Source organism: Astatotilapia calliptera, chromosome 13 (genome assembly GCF_964374335.1).
Source record: "Astatotilapia calliptera chromosome 13, fAstCal68.1, whole genome shotgun sequence".
NCBI classification, from domain to species: Eukaryota; Metazoa; Chordata; class Actinopteri; order Cichliformes; family Cichlidae; genus Astatotilapia; species Astatotilapia calliptera.
This window is the reverse complement of record NC_137434.1, coordinates 8136518-8161576: the sequence shown is the minus strand read 5'-3', so window position 1 is coordinate 8161576 and position 25059 is coordinate 8136518. Positions and strand designations below refer to the sequence as shown.

Genomic DNA, 25059 nt, shown 5'->3' with positions numbered 1-25059 from the left:
TTTTAAATGTGTTTTATTAAGCATTTTAGTTGTCACTCGGCTTATCACATTGTTTAGCTAGCCGCAAATTCACGTATAGAAAGCCAAGGAACATTATATAGCCCTAAAACCTCGGAACTACATTTCCCAACATCCTTTCAGCTGCCCTGTAATACGGCGTGTCGTAAAACTTAAAAGGAAAACGGTGATGGACTCCGCCGGAGACGCCTGACAGTTTTTGTGTTCATCTTTAATTGTTGTCTGAAATGTTCATCTAGCGACGCAGTGCTTCGGTTCACCGGACCAGTGAAAATGGAGGCTATGGAAGATGACAGTTTGGACGTAAAAGACGACCATAACCACAACTACCGCGCGAGCGGCAGTAATAAAGTCCGCACGTATCTTAGCAGCCAGCTGTCGGAGATATCGACGGTCCCGCAGCCCGTCTGTGCGACGGTGCCGGTTGGAGAAGCGGGTACTCGACAAGGGAAACTGTGGTCCGGTGCAACCGGCGGGTCAAAGTTCATGGACTCGGATACAGGCAGCGAGAGCAGCGAAGTCAGCGAGACTGACAGCACCGCTCCGGGAGCTGCTTCCGAGGGAAAATTCGCCCTCGACTCGACTTCCAAGTTCCGTAAGTTCACTCGAAGCAGGGCCCGAGAGCTCACGGTCTCAACGCAGCTCGGCCTCCGATTATGTTAGTAATGTATGTGGAGAGTGATGCTTTTGGCTTCTGTTCGGTCTGACATGAAGGCTTAATTCAGCTCCCCTCTCTTCACACAGTTCTGAATGCAATGGCAGTGGAGGACTACCGGAAAAACCACTGGCCAAACCTGGAAAAGGCAGTTGACCGTCTGCTGATTCAGAATCCCACAGACCACATCTCGGTTTCTTATGCACAGATATACAGGTGAGACAGCACAAGTAAAGGGATGTTGAATAAACACCCCTCTGAACTAGACACCCCCCCCAGATTATGATTTCTGTTGCCATAAGAAGCGCCATATATATATATATTACCATGTGATTAACTGAGAATTTTAATATAACCTCAAATGCCTGTCTTTTGTTTTCCTAGTTATGTCTACAAGTGTGTTTGTCAGCAGCACTCTGAGCTGCTCTACAATGATCTGACATCAAAAATAACAGGTCACCTGCAGCAGGTTTCCGCCCATCTACAAGTAAGCAAACCCAAATGCAAGATGTAATCGTACAGCACATGCAGAAACTAAAAAACTAACTCTTTTTGCAATGTTTTGCAGGCTAGCCCACTCGAGAACTTCATTGAAAATTTCAACATTGCACTGACACAATATATAGCTTCTCTTCAGTGTATAGTCCCCGTCTTTATGTACTTGGTAGGTACCACTTATCAGCTTTTTTCCCCCCCTTTTAATCCAATATTTGGCAAATCCCATGCAGGGAAGTGTAGTTTTGTGTTAGTTTGTTACTTAAATTTATGTTTGCACACGCTTCTCTTTTCAGAACAAGTTCTACATTGAGTCCAAACTGAACCGAGACCTCAGAGAGGATCTGATGAAGCTGTTCGCTGATCACGTCGCAGAAAAACACGTGAACACACTGATGCGTGAGTGTACCGCTTCATCTCATGCGCTTTGCTCTGATTAATCACGATGTGATGCAAAGTCACAAAAAGGGGAAATTAAATAAATAAAAATCCTCCCTTTGGTCAAGTCAGTTGACACCATCTTGTCCATTGTGCTCGTTCTTTTCAGCTCTGCTCATTAAAGCTCGGTCCATGCCCTTTGAAGTGCAACCCTCAACAATGGCTAGTGTGGTTAAGGGCCTCTACAGCCTCCGACCAGGTGATTTTAGATAAATTATTTATCTCACACTCCTCTTATTCACAGATTTTTTTTTTTTAATTAATTAATTAATTTTTGATTTTGGTTTCCTCTCTCAGAGTGGGCCCAGCTCGCCCCAGATCTATTCTCCGGGTTTATCCCCCAGATTAACCCTCCTGCTGTAGAGTCTCTGCTGCAAGACTACGCTGCTCATGACCAGAAACTACAGATGGAGCTCTCCATGAATGGATTCCCACGGTCAGTTTTCCAGAGTCTTTAGGATCAAATGAAGACTGAGTCACATCTGCTTTAACTTGGGTCTTGTGCTTGTTTTCCAGAGGTGACCAGTCTCGCAAACGGGCCAGCGAGGACTCGTGATGGCCGGCGTCACTGGATTTGCTGCAGAACTAATACTGTGCCTCTTAAGTCTTTATCACAAGTTGTCTCCCTGGACTAGGTACAACGCTAACAGTGCGTCATCCCTTTTTAACTCGAGGTCACGAAACACTGTGAATAACAAAGACAGCATGATGGGTTGTTGAGCAGAAGGATTTAAAAAAAGGAAAAAGTGGCTCACAGACTTCCATTTTGGTGCTTTCCTTCTGATTTCTTCATCTTCCGCTCATCTGAAGAGTGCCTTCACGGTGTCCGTCTGACTGAATATCATGATGAAGCTGACGATCCATTCCTAACCTTTAACATGGAAGTGTTTTGTGTTGTCTTTGATATACGGGGCTAATTAAGACTCTATTGCTGCTGCTAATAATATTGTTTGTGTGTTAATATCATAAATCCCTTGGTGTCGCCCACATATTGTGTATCTCAGTGGCTACAGTCAACACAAATGAGTGTGGAAAGAAGTGGGAGCTAGGTCACTCAGCTTAGCTATGACTCTCTTCTTCCTGTTGCTTAAAATGTCTTATCATGCTCAGTCATCCAGGTAAGTAATTCCCAAAAAGTTGATTCTGTTCATCTGGATGTAGCGTTTTCAGTGGGAGAAACATTTTTTCGTCACTTATCCCAAGTGACTTCTTCAGTCTCAGCTGAGTGCAGGTTTCCCCAACCAAAGACCATGGTTTTTGATCAGTTGTTGTTGGTCAGCTGAGACTGAAGAAGTCACCGATTGACGAAAATGTTTCTCCCACTGAAAACGCTACATCCAGATGTAGGGGTTATTGCTGTTGCCTTTACTGTTTGGGTAAGCCAGGTTGTATTTTCCAGTTTTGCCAAAGAGGATAACTGTTCTTTTGTTTTTTCTTTAAACACAATGTGTTGGGTTCCAGTTTATGTTCTCAATGTTGTATGCTGTCTGAGTCACTGAGCCATTTAATTTTATTCTTTACTAATAAGTTAAAGCTTTGGTTCACCCACTGGTTTACCCTCAAGTCATTCTGCCTTTAATGACAACTTGTTTGTTTAAGCCTTGCACGTAGGAGGAGGAGGTTGCCGTATACAGGAAGTAACACTGAGTGCCATACAGTTAAAAGGACCACATAATACCATTTGAGGATTTCCTGATTTTATTTTATTTTTACATTTTTATTTATTTTATGTAACCTCACCTTGCCTAAATTTCCCCCTAAATTGCCACCTCCATGTTTGTATTCTTGGACCCAACCAGAGTGGCTCTGCATGATTTCCCATCCAAAAGAATCCCTGTTTATCTTATACTGAGCCTCAGTGCCGCCTGAAGCAGTATTGTTTTTGGGCTCGCTTTCTTTTGATTGGCTGCCGCCGCATGAACAAAAGATTTGAACAGCAAGTAGGAGGGGCTTCAGTCACAGGCCTGCATAGCTGAATGACCGTATTAAGGATATCTGCTTAGAGTGACATCATAGAGAGCCGGGGAAAAAAAATCTGTCTCAAATTAAGTGTTTAAAGCAGTTTGATACCTCAGCCTCGCAGTGGTTACCCGTATGTTCACTGCACTCATGATTTGAAACTCTGATGATGTTTAGTTTGAGCAGTCACCACTGGAACAGGATAATGGGTCCACTTTAACAAAGCAAATGATATGCAAATGTGGTTTTGTGCCAGAGCACATGCTCTTCATGTTGTAAATAGTTTTTGCCTCTCCATACCGGTATGTGTACACTAGCTTTTGTCACAGGTGCGTTTTTTGTTAAACAAGTCACTCGAATAAATGTGTTTGATACAAGTTCCTACACTGTTTTAAGTGTAATTAGATGCTCAGGCTTGCTTTTTGTTTCTATCTCGCGTTACTTCAAATGAACTAATCACAGGACATGATTTCATTATTCTAGCTTTTACAACTGGGTCCTGTCATCAAGCAGGGTTGTTATACAGCTAATGAAGTCAAGAGGAATCTAAATCATTAGGGATGCTGAACACTAGCTGTACTAGATTACATGTCTCACCTTTTAATTTTACATGATGCAAAATTAATTCATGTTTAAACCCACTGTGAATGGCTCAAATACTGTTTCAGCAATCTGTTTTTATCTCAAAATCAATAAAATCCTTCAGTCTTAGTATTTGTAACACTAATGACAGACGCTTACTGTTGTCGTTTCTTTATCTAATGCAAATTCTGTTTGGAAATAGATTTTTATCTGCTCATCTGCAGGGTTCACACGAGTGTGTCAGTGTGTGTTTGTGTGAGTGAGAAAGGTTCGCCAAGGGGCTTCTAATTCTGCAGTACGGAGGTCTGCGATGAACCACAGGAGGAGGAATCCCTACAGCACAGCTCCCCATGACCAATAAGGAGGGACACCACCCAGCCACATGGGCAAGGCCTCCCCCAAAATAACCTGCCACTATTGCACTGACAAATGTTGCTACTTTTACTGGTGACAGGTTATCGTAGCTGCCCGGCTCCACATTTTCCTGTAAACTTCAAGGTTAATTCTCAGCAAGAAAAGAGGGAAGGCCGAGCAGCTGCCGGTGTCTGAGATTTTCCTGGGTGGCAGGAGCCTGAAGACTGGAATCGGCCCCCTTTCAGCACAGGTGCACTCTGAGGATTTACTAGTCCTTCCACAGGGGCCAGCTGGGTTTATTCTGAAGGTAAAAACACACCAGCCCCTAATTTAATTGTTCATGCATCTCGTTGACGTCTGTTGGCATCAGCCTCAGATGCTGTGTATAGCCTCAGAAACACTGACACTGAGCCTCAGACAAGCTTTAATCTGTTTCTGTTTGGACCATACGTTCCTGTTTAATTCAATGAGCTTAACCTGTGTGGACTGTTGTGTTTAGTCAAGGGGTCTGTTCATGTGTGTCATCTCACTCAGCAGTGCCACACTTATGATAATTATAGTAGTGTTTGTGTAACTTGATTAATGATCAAACTTATGATAGCAAGAGCCCACAGGTGCATTGCTGCTGCTTTTCTTTTCTTTTTTTCTTTTTGTTGATTTCCCTTCAGTAAACTGACCCCTCGCTATTATTAGATATGACTTGGTAGGCTTGGAGCCTGTTTGCAAAGGATAAATGTACACAACAGCTGCAGCTTCAGGTCTGTTGGAAGGGCATCGCTGTCTCTCCTAATTGCACTGATTTGAGTGTCAGTGGCATATGTGTACCCTATCTCATGTCTGCATTCAATAACTTGCTCATGCATGGTGTCAGAAAGCGCTGCAAAATCTAAACCTCATAAAAATGTTGATCTGAGGTGGTCAGGGGGGTAAAAAAGCCTGCCTGTGTCTCTCAGATCTGGTGACAGCACATGAACCTGATACCCTGTCGAGGCTGAATTTAGGCTAAAATAAAAAGCTATTTTTATTACATATCTCTGCTTTTAACCCCGGGCTCTGCATTCATGTTCTGACTGCGTGCCAAATATTTCACAAGGCATTGTTCAAACAAAACTGCAGTAGCGAGAGTTAAAGCTCAGATAATTATCACTGTATAGTTTTTACTGACTCCTTAACACACGACGCAGACAAAAAGCATTGAAACAAGACATCAGCTTCTGAACATAAAGATCTGATAAACCTGTCAGAGACCTAAAGAACCATGAATGATTTCTCAGATTTACTGTTTACTCGCTGGGAATCCAGTTAGTTTCTTGATAAACTGTTAACTCAGTGTCATTAATTAGTGGAAATAGAAAATTCAATAGCTATCACTATCTAACAAAAGTCAAAAGAGAAACAGTTAATTTTCATGTTTTGGCATCTTTTGATTGAGATAGAATAGAATAAAATAAAACTGTAAATCAAGGATATACATGTCATATATACTGTTTATTAAACATGGCCAAAGTTACTGAAATAAGTAATCATCATGAGTCCAAACACTCAAGCTTCCAATTGCTTTAAAAGCATTCAGTTTCAGATAGTGGCCAGAGTGCCTGAGATAACCATAAGAATATACTCCTCTCTGACGTCATACTGAGTCACTTGTAGAAAAACAGAGGGTGATGAGGGGCAGCGAATCAGAAAGTTGGATTAAATAAAGAAGGACGGGAGTGAAAATGCCTTGTTTCAAACAGAAGGTGAATTGAGGCGCTATACCGAGGCGCCTTATAAGATCAATGACATGTGAAAAATCCCAAGCTACTCCATTAGTGTCCAAGAATTAAAATATGGAGGAAATGAGCCACTATAATATATGTTTGTCGCAGATTTTAATCAGGACTGGATTTGTTTGTACATAAGGAGTTATTCTGACAACTGAGTGCTGATTGTCAAGTAGCAACTTTTCTAAATGCTTGAAGTCAGCAAATTGATGTTTTGCATTAGTTTGTCCTCAGGAGTTAGATTTCCATCCACAGCTGTTTAAATATTTTCAATCTCAGATCACACAGGATGTGTGATCACACCACTGACTGCATTAGGATAGAAGCTGATCACGTCAAAATGTATTTGTTTGTGACATTTCACTCTGCTGACATTCACTGATTTACATTCATGTGGATCAGCTACACACAAGTTTGCAGGGTGTCTTGTTTCTTTCACGTTTGTTAATGACTTATTTAAGAGGAGGGGGCAGGGAATTATTCTATAAACCTGCAGAGGATCACATTAAGCCCGAAAGCCTACATGAATGTTTTTACTTTCATACTTTTTAAATTAAATCTTGTGTTTATTTTAGCAACATGCAAGAGAACAGCATTGACCAGCCACCGTCGCTGTCTCAGCTCTTAAGGGAGAGTTACCTGGCAGAAGCCACAGCCCAGCAGCGCCACAGCGAGATGAGCCGCTCAGACGCTTCGTCCTCTCGCATTCAGATCTACGGGTCACTCAAAGGCAAGGCGGAGGACACTATTGGCCACAGTGACCGCCAGTTTCCAGACCTTTCAGCCTTCCTCAGCCAGGAGGAACTGGATAAGAGCGTGAACCTGGCCCGCCAGGCCATCGGACACGAGCCTCGTGAGGAGAGGGCAGAGGTCAAAGCCTCTGTCACGCCATCTACCCCGTCCAGAATCTCCTCACCCTCAGTTTCTTCATCCACACACAGTTCTGTTCCCATCTCTAACCCCTCTAATGCTCCTTCTGCTTCCCCCTCAACTGTGCCCCTCACTCAGCCGGAAAATTTCACATCTGACAGAAAGATGCACAAAGCATCCACACGGCAGGACAATGTGATCAGGAGCAGCAGGGACTTTGGTGAAGGATTCCAAGACTATAACAGGTCAGCAAGAAATGCCCCTTACGGTGTGGAGACCCAGTCCAAGAAGGAGTTCCTCAATAAGGCAGCTGACTTCATTGAGGAGCTGTCCTCTCTGTTCAAGGCCAACAGCTCCAAACGGATACGCCCGAGAGCCTGCAAAGCCCACAGGAGCAGGATCCCAAACAAGAGCCAGAACGATGGGACAACTTATCCCCTCGTCGCTGACAACCGGGAGCGCGCAGTCATGTCCATGGAGGTGGAGAAGGAGACACCCAGCCCTCCCGTTACACACCAACCAGTTGCCCAGCTGGGTTCTGAGACAGGACATGTGGAGTTTCAGGACTGCTCGATTACTGAGGAGCACCAGTGTGACTCTGTGCTCCAGGAGGCGGAGGAAGAGCCTCAAAGCTTTGCCTTAACAGAAACTCCATATCCAGCAGAGCCTGTGTGTGAACCGCCTCGCTTCATCCAGAAACTGAAAAGCAGGGAGGTTTCTGAGGGCACCAAGGTCCGGTTGGACTGCATTGTTAGAGGACTCCCTCTGCCTGAAGTCCGGTAAGATCATAAGTCATCATTAAGTTATTCTTTGTTTTGCAGGACACAATATCTGTTTCAGACTCTACACATTTTTTTCAAATGCAGTGTTTGTAAAAGCTCAATGTGCTGTTGGTTTTCCTCAACAGAAGCATCCCAGTGGACTTTTAGCAGCACACACAAGGGTCTAATTCAGCTGAAAGATTTTGTTTGAGTAGTGAGTACATAGCATGAGAACACAAGTGATACAATGTTACTTTGTACTTCTTCTTCTTCACTACTGTTCAGCAGCAAATATCAAACTTTCTACTCCACTACATTTATTTTGCAGCATTAGGTTAGTGATTTTGCATTTGGTACATAAAAATATATCTTAAGCTTTTACTGCACAATATAATGATTTTTAAAAATGTAACCATGTTTAAGTATTGCAACAGACATTTATTACAAAGGTAAAAGTTTGGGGGGGGTTCTGCGGGCCTAATCCTCTTCAGCTAGCCTTCATTTATATGGAGAAAAGCTACTTTCGGCTGTTCCTTCTCCACAAGGGGTCATCATGGTGAAGGAAATACACTTTAATATGTTATTTTTTAAATATATATATTTTATTTGGTAGATAAAATAATGAATTAATGGTATGCCCATGCTTTTTAAACACTGCACACAGTTATACATATGCATACTAGAGTCCAGCACCTGATAATATTAACATTTCATACATGTATTGGCACCTATGTATGTAACAATGAAATGTCCTGATCAGCATGTATAACTCTGTATTCTTTGCTGATCAAATGCAAAAGATGAAAACGGTCTTTTCTGATGTGATTTATATATTTATTTTAAAAGACATATTTTGGTTACCTGTCGTCAGAGCCCGTCTCTAAATTACAAAGTCATTTAGGTTGTAACTCTGGATGAATGGCGCAGAGGTTTATTCGGAGATGCAGACAGAAGTGACATGTGATGACGGCCGACAGCTGATTCTGAACCATACGAGTGAGCGTTTGTGTCGATTTATGTGTCGTCGGGGGAGTAAATGATAACCGCACGAGGCATTCTCCTTTTAAGATGAGCAGTCATACAAATTATAAATCATTAAAAACTACACTGAAAATAAAAAGGCTAGAATTTAAGAACAATTTACACCTTTTACCACATTCAGTTAAAGGCCTCTTGTAACAAAAGTTTAGACATTTTTAAAGAGGCGTCATAATAATAATTGCCACATGGTGTTTTCATGGCTGTTTTGTTTGATCTGTTTTATGTGAATCGTATGTGAGCAGCTTTAACCCGCTGAGGTGTCTGACTATAGGGGGCATGGGCTTGTTAGCCCCGCTGCACATTGTTGAGCCACTACCTTATACTTGTCCAGGGAGAATGTAGCTCTCAGCCATTTTTAGACTGGGCTGGAAATGTGAGCTGCAGTCGTGTCTGATAATGGAACTGAGCTCTTGACAGAAGTGTGAAGACTTTGGTAAGATGATTTACAGTTTCTCCCGAGTGGATAATTTTATATGTTTTGTTGTGTGTGCCCCAGTGTCTCACAGATGTACATTTCTGAAGATCTGAGGTGTGTTTTAACAGTTTCTACTTACAAGTCTACTTTCTGTGTTAACACAGAGCTCATTTAATTAAGTGTGTTTTTGTCTGACGTAGCTGTTACCGTGTCTGAATTAAATGAGTCAAAATGGAGTTGTGAGGCTTATATTTTCCATCTGTTTTCAGTGGTGTGCTCTCTCTGATATGTCAGGTTGTAGCATTGTGTGCATCCTGAGTCTATGTTTAGCTTTGTGCGTATGTGGTTACGTCAGCCAGTCAGAGACCCCGGGGTTCATGAGGGAATCTCCTCTCTCGTTCTGATCTTCAGAGGGAAAATATCCCAGACAGGTGCAGAAAGCAAGGGTCTTTGGCCCACAGACAAGCCACCTCCTCTGCCACTCATGCTTTCAATTTAGACTCTTACTCACTGAGAGTGACAAAGCTCTGCTCAGACAGGACACAGGCAGTACACATTCCAGCCCGTCCTGCATTCGAGAATCAGGAACATCCCTTTAGCGCTGGTTTGTGTTTTCGCCCTCTGGAAATCTTCAGCTACAGCGGCGGGGGACATCAGAGCCTGCATACTGAACAGAAAAAGCGAAGCAGATGATCCATAATCTCAGCGTAATCGCTATGATATGAATTAGGACTATGTGGTGACGCGTTTCCAGAGAGCAACACATCAGCTCCCCATTCCTCTTTGTTTATTGGCTCGATTTTATAAAGCATCAGTGCCTCATCTCCTCAAAATAGATGTACGCTGACACAGAGGCTGCTGCATATGTTGCTGGCCAGCAGGGGAAGAAGTTAGAGGAAGAAGTTATTATAGTTTTACAATGACAAAAAAATAGACTGTTGCCAAGTACAGCTCCTGTCTACTCGTGCTCTAAGAAGGCTGTGCAGTACTAGTTGTGCTGGAAGGGTTTTCTGCCATTTTTTTAAGTTTTACATTTGTTAAAATACATTTTTTTGCTATTAATAACATAACATTTTAAACTGCAGTACTGATGATTGGCTTTAGGACTCAGACCTGCTGTAAGCTCCCTTGCATCTAAACACCTCTCTCATCAAGTCATAAGCAAATTTTTAAAAAAAATCATATTTGGTTGCGTTTCATTATTTTAACTCGTTGATGTTAAAGTAAATGATGCTAACTGTTTTGTGCTCCTTGTCATGACAACATCAGCAGTGAATAGCAACGGCGTTTGAAGTGGCACGGCAAGCTGCTGCTTCTTCTCTTACAGGGAAAAGGATTGGGCATGCTCGTCAAAACATTTCCCTCCAGGCCTGCGCAACTCTGCTGAATGCTACCGAGCCAGAAACACAACTAGGGAAGTGGGAAAGAGGCCAGGCTGGTAGAAACAGTGTCAGCAGGTTAATAAAAAAGAAATCAAACTAAACTGCGTTTAAAACAAAAATGAACATGACTATAATGGAAACAGATGTTTTTACTTCTACTAGAAAAAAAATCAAGTTAAAGAAAAATCTGAATAAACAGAGAAACGCACCAAATTTAAAGCTCGCTGGGATTGTCCTGTAATGATTGGCTTTGTTGGCAAAAAAGAAACAAAAGAAAACTGTCACGGAGATGGAAGAAACTCACCGCTGATCAGTTTACCTTGTTTGTCTTCGATAGGTGGTTCTGTGAGGGAAAGGAGCTGGAGAACAGCCCTGACATTCAAATCATCACCAGTGGTGAGCAGCACTCTCTGATTATTGCAGAGGCATTCGAGGAGGATACCGGGCGCTACTCGTGCTTTGCGTCTAACTGCTACGGTACCGACTCCACGTCAGCTGAGATCTACGTAGAAGGTGATCGCTTCTTTCCTCCTTTTTGACACCTTAATATACCGCACTTCAACTTCTTTATTGATACACACCTTCCTGTTCAATGTCACAGGTGCCTCATCTTCCGATTCTGATGTGGAACCGCACTTTGAACATGTAGCCCAGTGAGTTCCTGCCCCGTTGTCGTTATCGTCACCCACCAACAAGAGTTATCAACACTAAATGAAACAAACACTTCTTTCTTTTGTGATTTTTAAAGGCTGCAGAGAAACCAACCAAAGTCATCCCCATCTTTACCGTCATCTGTAAATGAAACCTTCCCTCCAGAGGAGGAGGAGAGCGTGTCATCCCAGACTGCAGCGGCCCCCGAGGAACAACCAGAGGAGCAGCTCTCGCCTCCAGTGGCTGCTCAAACAGCATCTGAACCTCTTCTACCAATCCGGACATCTGCTGCTATACTTCCAGTCTCAGAGTTATCAGAAGAATCTGTGGCATCAGCAGCACATCCTGCTCAGGAGGAAACATCTGTGCTGTCTGTGCAGGTGTTTCCTGTTTCAACAGGTGATTCAGAACTTAGAGAAGCCCAAGGGGCGTCAGCATCTGTCCCAGTCATATCTACTCCACAGCTGCAACACACGGCTTCAACAACAGCTACGTCACAGCCTTTAAACTCTGTAGTGCCTGTCCTGTCACCTCCAGCACAAACACCCCAGGCTGAGGTAGAATACCTCAAAGGTTTTCCTTTCACTACATATTCTTTATTTTAGTTTAAGTTTATATAATTTGATCCATCCCCCCCTTTTTTTGGACTTTTTTTCCATCTTCAGAGTCCAACTCCCAACCACAGCTCTCCACAAGGATTAAACGGGCAACCCATTATGGCTGCCCCTGTCTTCACGAAGGTAACTTTTCTCTCAGAACGAGGCTGCTCTGTACAATACTGCTTGTTAAGGGATTTAACTTGAAGCTGGTTTTGTTCCATCAGAGCCTACAGGACCTCATTGCATCAGAAGGCCAGCTGGTGGTGCTAGAGTGTCGTGTGAAAGGGGTGCCGTCACCTCGAGTGGACTGGTACAGAGAAGGAAAAATCATGGAGGACTCGCCTGATTTCAGGATCCTGCAGAAAAGTAAGTTCTTTGCAAAAATCTCAAGTTTCTCCATATTTCTTTAGATTTTTCTGGGAAAATGGGAAATAGATACAGTAATTTACTGAAACATGCAAATATATATGGAAACAAACTATGTAAAGAAAAACAGAGGGGTCACTTTTTGTTCTGCTCTGTGTCAAGATGATCCCACAATATTGATTTTGAGGCTCTGGGGAGGCCGATCCATGACTGATTTTTCTAGCCAGGTGTGTTTTTACTACATTGGCAGTGTGTTTAGGATTTTTGTCATGCTGAAAAATGAAGCCCATCAGAGGATTTCCAGAAGATTGCAGGGTGCATCAGGCTCTGTCGGTGCTTTTTAGCATTTGTAGTTTCATCAGTTTTGACAGGCTCTCCAACACCACTGACTGAGATACAGCTGCAAACTATGACAGAGCGTTGGTCGTGTTTTACAGATGGCTGTAGACAATCACTCTTGTACTTCAAGATGTCCTCCACATAATTTGGCAAAGATTTGACTTTCAAATTTGAATCCATCACTCCATAATACCCGTTGTCACAAATTTTCACACCAGTTCTTGTGTAATCTGGCATACCTCAGCCTGTTTCCCTTCCTTGAAAATGGATTCTTGATAATAGATGGATCAAGAGCCAAATGTATTTCTCAGGTCTTATGTCAGGACTTTCTGACTTTCCCATCCCATTCAGGAGCTTTACATAGTTGGGGTTTTTTTTTCAATTCTTTTATCCTCTACATGTCTAGGTTCCTCAAATTTTCAAGAACGTAATGCATACAATGCCAAGTCATTTCAAGTTTTCGACTTCTAGCTTTTTGGAAATCACTTTGTTGGTTTTAAAATTGATTACTTGCTAAGTTACATGTGGACACAAAACTGGTTCATCCCTCGAGTTAGCTACCTTTTTATGCTTGAATGATTCATAGGTCAGCGTTAAACGACTTTACAAACCTAAAAAACTGTTTTGACTTCTTCTACAAGGACTGAACTGAAAATGAATGAATACGTAGCCAATCTCCAAAGAAAAAATTGAAATACCTTCAGAAAGCCTGGAGAAGTATTGCTTAAGATTACTTACAAGAATATTACAAGAATGTCTGCCTCTTTAGAAACAAAATATAAAGAAATGAGGGGTGAGTCAAGACATTTGCACAGTACTGTATTAAAAAATTGTCCAAGGGTTAATTTCATAAGCTCCAGGTCCTAAATCTTTATATTGCATTAACAGATTTTAAAGCTCAGATTGTGTATACGTGTATACATCTCTGCATGTGGAATTCACCATCATGAGTATTTAAATATTTTGGAAATGATTGCTAATAATGAGTCTCCAAAAAATTCATTAACAATAACATGAGCTTCTCCCCCCTGGTTTCATAATGATTTTGATACTTGCTTCTATTTCAGAGCCCAGATCTCCAGCTGATTCAGGTACATATTTCATTCAGTCTGTCAAAAATACAAGTGTTGACTGCACCATAGCAGCTGCCTGCCTGTATACGATGCTGCAGTGTGTACATATTCCTCTGTTGAAGTGTTTATAGTCCTTGGCTCAAGCTCCTGCTCTTCCCCTCTACATAAGCCAGGGCTGCTTTTCCTTGAATCTGGACCATATAAGGTAGCCTCCCATCCTGTGTCAAATCACCGTTGCAGATCACTTCAAACAGCCTTAGCTGCACGTAGATTCTCACTGCTGAAACAAGAGTCATGTATCTTTCTTTTCTGCACTTAAACACTTTGAGAAATCGCTGGGGTGCAGCTATAGAATATCCGACTTGATTGCATGCCACGTTTTTTCTCTTTACCTCTAGAGGAAATATGCACTTTGGTCATTGCTGAGGTCTTTCCTGAAGATTCGGGGGTGTTCACATGTACAGCAAACAACAAGTATGGAACCGTATCTAGCAGTGCTGCACTCAGGGTCAAAGGTAACACCTCTCTTTGGCTTTAAAAGTCAACAGCTTTCACATTTCTATCCTTATTGAAATTTCTGTATGTGTGTTGCTGGTTCTCCTCAGGCAATGGCAGCAACAGCAACCATGTGAGGTCTTCAAGCAGTTTAATAGTGGAGCCAAGTCAAGTTCAAGAACTTTCCCCATCAGCTCCTGCTGTAAAACCTCAACCAGAGGTTGTTATAACCAGCAGCATTAAGCCGCACTCCAGCACCATTCGTCTTGACCCACTCGTCTCTAGCACCTTACGCCTGGACCCCTTAAACACTAGCAGCCTTCGTCTAGACCCTCACAACTCTAGCATGTTGCGTCCCGACCCCCTCCGCACCAGCCTGCTCAATCTGGAGCCCTCCAGCCTGAGCAGCAGCTCCTGCTTGAACTCTCACAGCACCAGCACCCCAAATTTAGATCCTCTCTCACACAAGGACCTTCTAGGATCCAGTGGAGCACATGGTGCCAGAAAAATTTTCTCATATCCAAAATCCTTTACTTCTCCATCTGCAGCTGAGACTTCAGCACAGCAGGAGTTGTCCAGATCTTCAGCGACATCTCCTGACATCAGTTCCAAAGTTAAGGGGACCCCAGCCCATCAGAACGGGAGCCCTGTTGTGGTTCCCTTACCTGATCCTCCACCCAACTCCTGCCTAAAGACAGGCAACCTTACAAACCACAAAGACTCACGAACCAACTCCAGAGCAGGCCGACGTGTGCACTTCAAACTGCCTGAGGATGACGAGGGTGAACAAAGTGACACATCTAGTCCCTTTGATGAAGACATCACTGAGGCATCACTCAGCAAAGGACCACCACCAGTGCTGGCTAAGCCTAAACTGTGAGTAGAGCAAAAAGAAAGCAACAACACGTTGCTGAATTTTGAAAAAGTGCGTTGTTGGCAACAGTACAACATGATGAAAAAAAACATGCGCTCAGATGGAGATTTTGTTCATTATTTACCCAAATTCGGTCAAACTTTGAAGTCTGTGTTGAAGTGTGTTTGATGGGCTGTATTATGAAATGAAGAGGTGGGTGGTTCCTCCTCCACTCGCTCAGATAGCGGCTCTAATCCTTTCAGTTCATAAATGAATGCATTCGGACTTCAAATGTGGACCTTCAGACTTTCTAAGACAAAGGATGGCGTTTTCTATTTGTAAGTTTGCTTCTGTGCATTTATGTTGATCGGTTACTTCTAATAATGCTGTAAATCACATCCTGTTCTATGATTTAGCTTTTCTTTTTCTTCACAGGCTAAAACACAGATAAACATGACAAATAATTTATTGTGAGCCAATTTGCAGTCATTTCATGGTTACAAAAGAGGCAAACATTTTGTTTTCACTGAAAGCTCAGTGTATCTAAAGCTCGGTCTGTGTTGTTTATGGGCTGCTTGTTGGTAGTCCATAAAAGGGCAGAGTATTCTGCTGGATGCTGGATGCACTGAGCCTCTCTCGTCTTCACCATGTATAGTTTTGGTTCTTTGATTTTGTGTCTGTTTGATCAACAGGGACCCAGCTCAGCTCCAGATCCTGCACAACCAGGTCCTCATGGAGCAGCAGCAGGAGACTGAACCAGAAACGCAAACCCCCATCCAGCCTCAGTCTCACCCACCGTACCAGACCCAAATCCAGCCCGGAGTCCAGACCTCCCCTGAAGCTCCACTGTGGTCTCCAAGAATACCGCATGTGCCACCTTTACATACTACATCAGCCCTTCAGCAAACCCCCCACTCCGCACCTCCAGTGACCACCACCCCACATGCGCCAGGATCAACGTCTGCTGCAGCACTCAACACCACCTTTTCACCTTTTCTTAACACTTCCCAAGCTTCCCTTTTGAGCTCTCCTCCTTCACTTCCACAGCATATGAAATCCTCACTGGTGACCTCCCCTCCACCTGCCCCACAGCTAAACTCCGCCCCTTCTCTCAGTACAGCACCTGTAACCCAGATGAACACCATCCATGCCTCCCATATTAACCTGTCCCCTGCATCTTTTGCCAAAACTGCACCCACAGCCCAGTTTTGCTCTCCGCCTGCACCAAAGCTCAACACGGTTTCTACAGATTCGACCCCGGCCTTGCAGCAGATCACGTCCCCGGCTCCTCTTCTAAGAAGCACCCACGCCTCCCTCATGAATCTCACACCTACCTCACACTCCTTCAACTACATCCGACCTAAAGAGTTTGTAACCGCTCAGACCCTCTCACCGGTCAGGAGTCCTTCCCCAACAGAGTCACCAGTACCACTATTACACGAGCTGGCTGCTGAGCTCAACTCCTCCACGGCTAGCTCCCCTACTCTCCTCCCACCCCTCTCCCCACCACCCAGGATTTTCCCCACAAGGGTGCTCAAGTCTCCCACCAGCCCATCGTCTCTCGTATCCTCGCCTACACCGGGGTCAGTGCATAGCTTGTTCGTCCTAAGAGCCCAGTCACCCCCTCAGGCTTCTTCTCCCACCTCCAGCAGCTCCACCCCGAGTCCCATCCAAAACCCCGTCGCCTTCCTCAGCTCCGTCCTGCCATCCCTGACCCCGAGCCAGCCCACCAACTCAATGGGCCTGCCCAAGGGAGCTCCGTTAGGGTATGCCGTGTCTGACAAACGACTGCTAATGCAAATGTGACTGTCACACGTTCTGCCATGTGTTCTGTTTTTTGCCCTCTGTTTACTCAGGCTTCAAAAGAAGGCACTGAAGATCCGCCCTCCGTCAGCTGAAGCCATCCGCGAGAGCAGAGAAATTATCCTCCTCGACATCGAGAAGAAGCTTCGAGTTAAAGACGACACTCCACATTTTGTACATCAGCAGGTACTAGGTGGTCTCTGTGGCTTGCCTGCCTATTTTGTACTGATGAAGTGGTGAAGAAAATAGAACGGCGCATCAGCAAAAAGATTTTTCTTAGCCCAACAGGTGAATCCGGTGGTTTCTCTCGCCTCCACTGGATCACCCGCTCATCGGTTTAAAATATTAGTATGTGATCAATAATTGCAATAGAGTTTTTAATACTTTTAAAGATCATCTTTTATCGAGTATTAACCAGTGACTGTGCTGCATTCTCACATCTTGTTGATGGAGACATTTATACGAAACCTCATTTCCAAAAAAACAACAATTGTGATGCAGCGTAAAATGCAAATGTAGCTAATCCGCTGATCATTAAACCCTTTATTTAAGACGACACATCAAATGTTTAAACTTTCAAATACTGTTATACATCGTCCCTTTTTAAATGAAATAAAGGGTTTACATGATTTTTGAAGGATTACATTGTGTTTTTATTGCACAGCATTCCAGTGTTTTTGGAAATGATGAATACAGAGCAGTGCCTCCCCCAGTCATTAACTGTCATTCATCTTCTGGTGTCAGTGTAGCCTAACAACCTCTGCATGCTAATAATAACAGCTTGTGCGTTATTCCATCACTCTGTGTTTGTATGTGGGGTTTGTGTGTCTTTGGTGTTCTTCATCCATCCCTGTCCTTTCATAGAAGCTGAGTAATGAGGGGAAAACAGCGAGCAGGCCCCTTGGACCAAACACTGCCGCTACTGTCATTAACTATGATGAGGTACACGGACCCGACCCAAGCACTGCTTTGCTCGAGGCTGTATGGGTTATACTTCTGTTTCAGACACAACTTAGGATACTGTCATCTACAGGAGTGCACATAAGTGGTCCGCAGATGTCAAAATAAAAGACGCGCTCCAGATAAGAAGTTGCAACGCGCGTTTGCGTACATAAGATTTTCTGAAGGAGGACAGACATTTGTTTAGAACTCTTAAAGATGTCAAAGAAGCAAGCTCCTTCAAGCAATTACTTTGGTTTTCCTCCACCTCCAAAGAAATGTCAGAAGGAGTCCGAACCACAAAAGAAGCACGTATTCTCGGACAAGTGGTTGCAGGAGGTGAGCTGGCTTCAAACAAATGATGAACGCACAGAGATTTGATGCAGAATATGCCGTGAAAATCCCACTCTAGCGGACAAAAACAGTGCCTTTTATATGTATGCAAACGCGCGTTGCAACTTCTTATCTGGTGCGAATCTTTTATTTTGACAGCGCATGCGCACCTGCGGCCCACTTATGTGCACCCCTGGTCATCTACTTATCTAGTTTCCTTAATATCTCTAATCCAGCATTCACGCTTATATTAACTAATACAGCGCACAACCTGCACGAATGATGGTGATGAGAATAATAATAATAATCCAATTAAAGGGGTTCAAATTCAAAAAAGATTCAAAATATTGTTTTCCTATTTTGGAAAACTATATTTTGCAGCCTTTTCTTCATGAGTTAAAAAAATTCCTTCCTCTCAGTGTTTCCTCAGTAACACTTCTACTTTTAAAAACATACATATTACCATGAAATTTCACACACCTCATCTTCCTCTGTTCTCTGTTTTACCCTCAGTTTTTGTGATTAGGTTAGATAAGCCTTTTTATTTAGCTTAGGTGTTGTTGTTTTTTTTGTTTTTTTTAACCTGGTGCTCCCAGATGCTGCTGTGTGGTCTTTCAACAACTGGTTTAAAGTCTGCATCTTTTTTTATTATGAGGTTTGAGTTTTGAGATGCACGTTGTCTCATGTTGCCGATTACTGCAAACCTCTCTTATCTCCCTGAGTTGTGGTTTCTGTGTATCAGGTGTGCATGTTACTGTAGCCATTTATTGTCAGGCCAGTCTGTGTGAGCAAACAGGGGACACGGTCCATGCAGCAGTATGACTGTTGTAACTATATTTATGTCGTGCTTCTCCTCCACTAGGAGTATAAAGTGTCCAGTTTTGAGCAAAGGTTAATGAGCGAGATCGAGTTCCGCCTGGAGAGGACGCCGGTGGAGGAGTCAGACGACGAGGTGCAGCACGATGACGTTCCCACGGGAAAATGCATTGCACCCATATTTGATAAGAAACTAAAGAACTTCAGGGCTATGGAGGGAGTGCCTGTAACTTTCTCATGTAAAGTAGTGGGAATCCCGGCACCAAAGGTGAGAGGTCAACAGCTAGGCTATGCAAAAGCATCTCTGACTTCGACCTCAGATTTTGTCATTCACACCTGTGGCTCTCATCAGGTTTACTGGTTTAAGGATGGCAAGCAGATCCTGAAGAAGAATGTCCATTGCAAGAAGATAAGAGAGGGGGACGGGACCTGTGCTTTACACATAGAATCCACGACCAGTGACGATGATGGAAACTACACCATCATGGTAGCCAATCCACAGGTGAAACTTCTGACTTATATCCTCTTCATGTTATCAGCACCTTGTTCTAGCTGCTCGAGCTGAGCTGTGATGTGATATTTCACTGATCACCAGGGGCGAATCAGCTGCTCAGGTCATTTAATAGTCCAAACGGGACCTCCCCGAAACCGAATGACACCCATTCATGCTCAGAGGTGAGTGTGCAGGGTGAACAGGCAAATATAGACTATCCTCTCTGATAGTAATATTGGTTTGGTAGCGCTTTATAACTGTAGATCTAAGTCATTCTGTTTAGCATTTGAAAGGAACATATAAACCTTTCAGAAATATTCCTATAAAAGTAAACATAGTGTTATTGATATTCTGGGATCTATTCTTAGTGGCCATTTACAAAACCAAGTGGATTCATGTGTGTGTTTCCTATAACATGCTGTGATCGCCTCCACGTTTTCAGGGTGCGAAACCGCATACAGGAAGTTGAAGGTGAACAAAGTCAGGGGCGCTTTTTTCAACCTCACTTCCTCCAGGCTCCAGGGGACATGATGGCTCATGAGGGAAGACTGTGCAGACTAGACTGTAAGGTAGGCAGGAGATCCCCGTGTGCCACTGAAGCCAGGAAGAATATTGCCTCCCCACACTGTAACACGTTTCTGTTCTCCAGGTGAGCGGCCTACCCAACCCTGAGCTCATGTGGCTGGTCAACGGGAGGCCCGTTTATCCAGACCTTTACCACAAGATGCTGGTGAGAGAGAACGGCGTCCATTCCCTGGTCATTGACCCTCTCACTCAGAAAGACGCCGGCACATACACCTGCATCGCAAGCAATAAAGCAGGGCAGAGCTCCTTCAGTCTGGAGCTGCAGGTTGTGGGTAAGGACCAAATACGATTGGGACTTTTGCTTTTTGACAATCCCAATGTGGACATTTCAATTATACATATTCGTTTTAGAAAAGGAAAGGAAGCACCCACCCCAGTTTGTGGAGAAGCTGCAGAACATGGGGATTCCTGAGGGAGCTCCAGTAAGGCTGGAATGTCGCGTTGTGGGTATGCCTCCTCCGGTCATCTTCTGGAAAAAAGACAACGAGACTATTCCCAGAACTAAAGACCGAATCAGGTTAGTAAGAACTCTGACTCCCTCAGACACGGTTTCAGAGCCGTGGCTTGATTAGAAATGAATTTAGAAGCCTGAGCGGTTAAATTTGGCAACTTTAATTCCAATGTTATACCCGCTTTCCTCTTCTCCTCCTCTCTTAATTTCCTGTCTGTATGTCCAATAAAAAGACACAGCCAAAATCCATATAACAAATTTTAAACTCTTTTGAAATTGAATCAAATTTCTCTATCATCTCTCTACCTCAGCATGACCCAGGACGCCACAGGATATGTGTGTCTCCTTATCCAGCCGACAACAAAAGACGATGCAGGCTGGTACACAGTGTCAGCAAAAAACGAGGCTGGAGTCATTTCATGCACCTGCAGACTTGATATATATGGTAAATATTCTGTACAGCTGAGTAGCTATCACTTTTATTAAGAAATCCACGGCATTTTTGGGTACGTCACTCTGTGTAGTAATGCTAGCTACCACCTTTAGCACAGTGGCATCAGAGCATCCCCGCACCCATGAAGAAAACTCCACGAACAGGAAGTCGATACGCGGCTCTGACAGGCCAGGGGCTCGACATCAAGTCAGTGTTCCCCACGTCGGACACCAGCCCCATCCTGTTCGCCAGCTCCCCACCGGAGGCCACACTGGAGAGCGAAGAACTGTGAGAGCTGGCGCAGGGGGAGGGACCCTCCAAACAGATACTGCGACCTCTCTGAGGAGAGCGATTACCTGAGCAGATTTTGTGTGATGCATTTGAAGTGACTGATTCAGATTAGGACGGCAGAGATTTATTGTGTTAAAGATGCAGCACTGATAGTGGGGGTTTGTCACCATTCCTATTTACTCAAGTTATACAACGAGTGTTTCACCTACAGAAAAAAATAACAGATTTGCAAAGTCTTAGCTCATGAGCCATCAGTGGAGTTCAGTTTCATGCGTGAAGTTTTTGAATGAATCTGATTTATTGTCAACATCATACTTGGCTATGATGGCGAGGTTGCTGAAGATCTGTTCTTAATATTTTGTCCTCTACTAAAGAGTGGTCCTGGCACCATGTATTTGTACTGCAAATCACATATATACCTGTATTGGTAGCAATAGTTTCTTTAAGACTTTACATAGAAAGTAGCTTGTATGTTTTTATTTATAGTATATATTAGACGTTTGAATGTGCCATTTAGATCGGTGTATTTAAATGGCTCTAGGAGGGTGGGGTGCTTCCTTCAGGTTCATCACATTTTGCATCACGTTTTTCATGTGCATGTTTGCCTACGGCTGATGAAGACTACGAAATAACTAAAGAAACACGCAGGCTCTTCTCATAGTCATTATACAGCCATGTTCAGTGCTCACCGGTGCCTTGATTTCAGGTGAGATAATCAATCTGCTTAAAAGCAAACTAAAGTTCAAGAAGTGTTTCCCAGAGGAATGAGTCTGAAAACGACTGAAAATGCGTCACTGACATATACAACAAAAGCAGCCATTACTACTGAGCATTCAAGTAAAAACAAGACTGCAGGCACACATTCAGCTAATGTAAAATTGCACATTGTAAAATAGTTTTCTCCTTCTCAGAATGGAGTTATATTTATTCAAATGGGTGACGTGTTTGCTTTGCTGGAACAGCTTCAACAGCACCTAAAAAACATCTTCTCCATTTCCTTCTCGGGTCTGTTTGATTACAGTTCATTTAAATATTTTCATCTAAGAGGGCTTTAAAATCCACTTTTATTTTTTTTTTGCTTTCACGATTATGAGCCTGTTTTGACTCTGCTCTAATTGGAGTCCTATTAGCTTAAACTGATGCCAAATACAAGGCAAATGGGAAAGCTCAGAAGCCAATTAAGCATTGCTAATCAGTCCAATTATAGAGGATGAGAGTTCAAACAGGCATAAAATTATGTTCACCTTACGTGACCCAATTATACTCGCTGCCTCATCTGACCAGCTGCCAGGCCTACTTGTTAACTGGGTGCTGTGTGTGGGTGGGTGTTGTAAAGCAGTAAACAATCAAGTGTTTTGTGGGTTTTTTGTTTTTGTTTTTTTTATTCTTAGATTTTTTTTAAGCTGCATTCGTTACACTTACAGCTCATTTCGTGATGAATATTGCCGTGATGTTTTTTAAAATACGTTAAACCTGATAATTGTTACTGTCTTCATTGCACTGTAACATCAATGTGCCGAACACAGTTTTGTAAGTAACTGTCACAAAATACATTTGATAAGCACTCACATGTGTTTGAGGAGAAGTTTAGCACACAAAGCATTTCCTCTGAAAGCAAGTGTAATCTTATTTAAGCTGCTTGTTTAAGGTAAGGTGGATCCTGATGATAATGAGATTTATTAACTCAATGTAGATTAAACCTGGTCTTACACTTTCGCTTGCACTAAAGCATACGCTTTCTTCCCTAATCTCTATTTCTCCATGAGGAGATCTGGATTTTTGAGGGTGCATGATTCTCTCAGAGCAAACCAATCACTCCTCAGATGTGACATATGGCTTTTGACAGAGGGGCATGGCTGAGCCATCAGTGCTCCAACAAGCCAATCGTATGAGGGGCTGCAAAAAAAGAAAAGGGTGGAAGGCACGTAAGGGCAGGGCAACGTCGAGACGAGCCCCTCAGACAAGACAAGCAGCAGCTGGCAAACTGCATCAATCTGTAATCAATTAACCAACTGGTAGATGGGATTACATGCCTAACTGCACAGCTAACCAGTCCATCCCAAAATGACCAGACAGCATCAGCTTGTGTGCTTGACCCAATACCAGAGACCGGCATTATGCTCGGGCTCCAACAGTGATTAATCATTCATAACCTGCCTCTACACCCAAGCTTTGAGCCTGTCAATACACAGTGGCAGGAGCTGCATGTCCTTCCTGACAAAGAATGACAACAGGAAAGAAAACTCAACAAAACACAGCAGAAGCAGCAGTTAAAGAAAAAGAGTTATCATGTAAAAGAGCTGAATTGTAAACAAAAGTGAGTCCCTTTTTTTAAGAATACAATCTTATTATGTAAATTAGAGGTGTCAAACATAAGGCCCAGGGGCCAGAAGAAGCCCAGCAATGACTCCAATCAGGCCCTCTGGGCAACTTTGGAAATTGTGAAAGAGGGTGTAGATTTTTAACTTTTAACTGTATTTTCATGTTTTACTGCATTTCCTATTGATAAAGACCTCAACTGGTATTCAATAATGAACTGAAATAGTTAAGTAACAGAAAAGTTCCTGTTTTCTACTATGTACTGTAAAAATTTCTGTTTGTTAGTTGTTGTTTTTTCTCCATGGTAAAAAAAAAAAGGCAAAAAGAAAATAAATACAATACAAATGAGATCTACTGTTGCACTTATTTTTCATATATTCAGACATATGAGTGATTAAATGTTTATTTAAATGTCTTTACACTGACCCACTTAAGATCACAGTGGGCTGTATGTGGCTCACAGTGTATTATACTGATGGATTATTAAAATATGGAAGTTTAATATTTGATTCCATAAGTTTTAGCTGTACTTCATCTCAAAATAGTTACCTAGAAGTACATTAAAACATGTAAGTACAGTGCAAGTGTGTAAAAGTGATGAAAACACTGCTATTTTGAAGTCAAATGACATTAAGGTGTTTCAGCAGAATAAGTCTGAGTGTCACTAGAACCTGCTGAATGACAGCGTGGGCAGATGGGAAGGACAGACAGACAAATTATTCTGTCTGTCTCATTTTCTCGGCCGACTAAACAGATCAATTATTTATATCGCATGCAGACGCAAGTACATAAAGAACATTAATGCATCCCATACACTCTCATTCATTACCACTGATAAAAAGCCTTAAAAGAGAATTATAAAAGTCTCCACATCTGAACATAAACTGCTGCCACCCCCCCCCCCCCCCCCCCAAAAAAAAATCCTCCACCGGTGCAGTAATCTTTACACCATCTTGCTCCATATTGTTTGAAAGTCATAATCCCCTGATGTGCTGTTAATGTCCCTCAGGTTACAGGCCTCACTTACACTCGCGTTGCCTCGGGCTAATCTCAGATTATGGTTCTCGTCGCACAGAGGCAATTACATTTTAAGTGAAAGGCTTCCTCTCGATGGCTTATGTGACTTAATAATCGCTTTATAGCCAAGAGTCCATATTTAATTTATATATAAATCGGATATGTTGTAAAGACTGAATCCTGACAGTTAAAGACAACAACGTAAAAGAAACATTAGACCTGAAAAGACTCATTTATGTACAGATTGAAAACTTCCTTTCACGCCTTTAGAGGCTGAGACATAAACTGGATTTTTATAAAATTCCTTTTGTGTTGAAGTTTTAGCTTCTAATACAAGAAATCTATTTTTGCATTTAACTTAATTAGAAGTCCAGCATTTATAGTTTATTAGTAGGTTTTACATTAGAGCTTTAGCCTCTATTAGTTCGTTTGCATCCTCAGCACTGGTGAGTGGAGCTACCAGATGGTAG

At 42.9% G+C, this 25059-nt stretch overlaps 2 protein-coding genes across 3 annotated transcripts; both read left to right on the top strand.

Annotated features, from left to right (window-relative positions):
- Nucleotides 1-152: 152 nt before the first annotated feature.
- cacul1 (CDK2 associated cullin domain 1) lies at nt 153-2595 on the top strand. Its single transcript, XM_026190182.2, has 8 exons — nt 153-613; nt 763-889; nt 1058-1160; nt 1242-1337; nt 1465-1567; nt 1716-1805; nt 1904-2042; nt 2123-2595. Exons 1-8 carry the CDS (start codon nt 292-294, stop codon nt 2160-2162), a joined length of 1020 nt encoding a protein of 339 aa, XP_026045967.1. The 5' UTR covers nt 153-291; the 3' UTR covers nt 2163-2595.
- A 1928-nt stretch (nt 2596-4523) lies between these two features.
- mypn (myopalladin) lies at nt 4524-21395 on the top strand. 2 transcript variants are annotated; one of them, XM_026190102.2, is made up of 21 exons: nt 4524-4808; nt 6840-7913; nt 11071-11246; nt 11335-11386; nt 11482-11941; nt 12050-12124; nt 12208-12349; nt 13756-13779; nt 14160-14276; nt 14367-15132; nt 15802-16875; nt 16966-17098; nt 17777-17854; nt 19047-19268; nt 19353-19502; nt 19596-19675; nt 19936-20062; nt 20143-20350; nt 20430-20595; nt 20841-20974; nt 21076-21395. In XM_026190102.2, the coding sequence occupies exons 2-21, from the start codon at nt 6844-6846 to the stop codon at nt 21252-21254; spliced, it is 5433 nt and encodes a 1810-aa protein (XP_026045887.2). In that variant the 5' UTR covers nt 4524-4808; nt 6840-6843; the 3' UTR covers nt 21255-21395. The 2 variants fall into 2 exon arrangements, with proteins under 2 accessions (XP_026045887.2, XP_026045888.2); XM_026190103.2 differs by lacking the exon at nt 17777-17854.
- Nucleotides 21396-25059: the final 3664 nt, after the last annotated feature.

Excerpts from the sequence above, each read along its gene's own strand:
- cacul1 (XM_026190182.2), top strand. The coding sequence starts at position 292 with ATGGAGGCTATGGAAGATGACAGTTTGGACGTAAAAGACGACCATAAC. Across the intron at positions 1,338-1,464 it reads TCCCCGTCTTTATGTACTTG|AACAAGTTCTACATTGAGTC; the intron begins GTAGGTACCACT and ends TTCTCTTTTCAG. Across the intron at positions 1,806-1,903 it reads CCTCTACAGCCTCCGACCAG|AGTGGGCCCAGCTCGCCCCA; the intron begins GTGATTTTAGAT and ends TTCCTCTCTCAG.
- mypn (XM_026190102.2), top strand. The coding sequence starts at position 6,844 with ATGCAAGAGAACAGCATTGACCAGCCACCGTCGCTGTCTCAGCTCTTA. Across the intron at positions 19,676-19,935 it reads ACACCCATTCATGCTCAGAG|GGTGCGAAACCGCATACAGG; the intron begins GTGAGTGTGCAG and ends CCACGTTTTCAG. Across the intron at positions 20,063-20,142 it reads TGTGCAGACTAGACTGTAAG|GTGAGCGGCCTACCCAACCC; the intron begins GTAGGCAGGAGA and ends TCTGTTCTCCAG.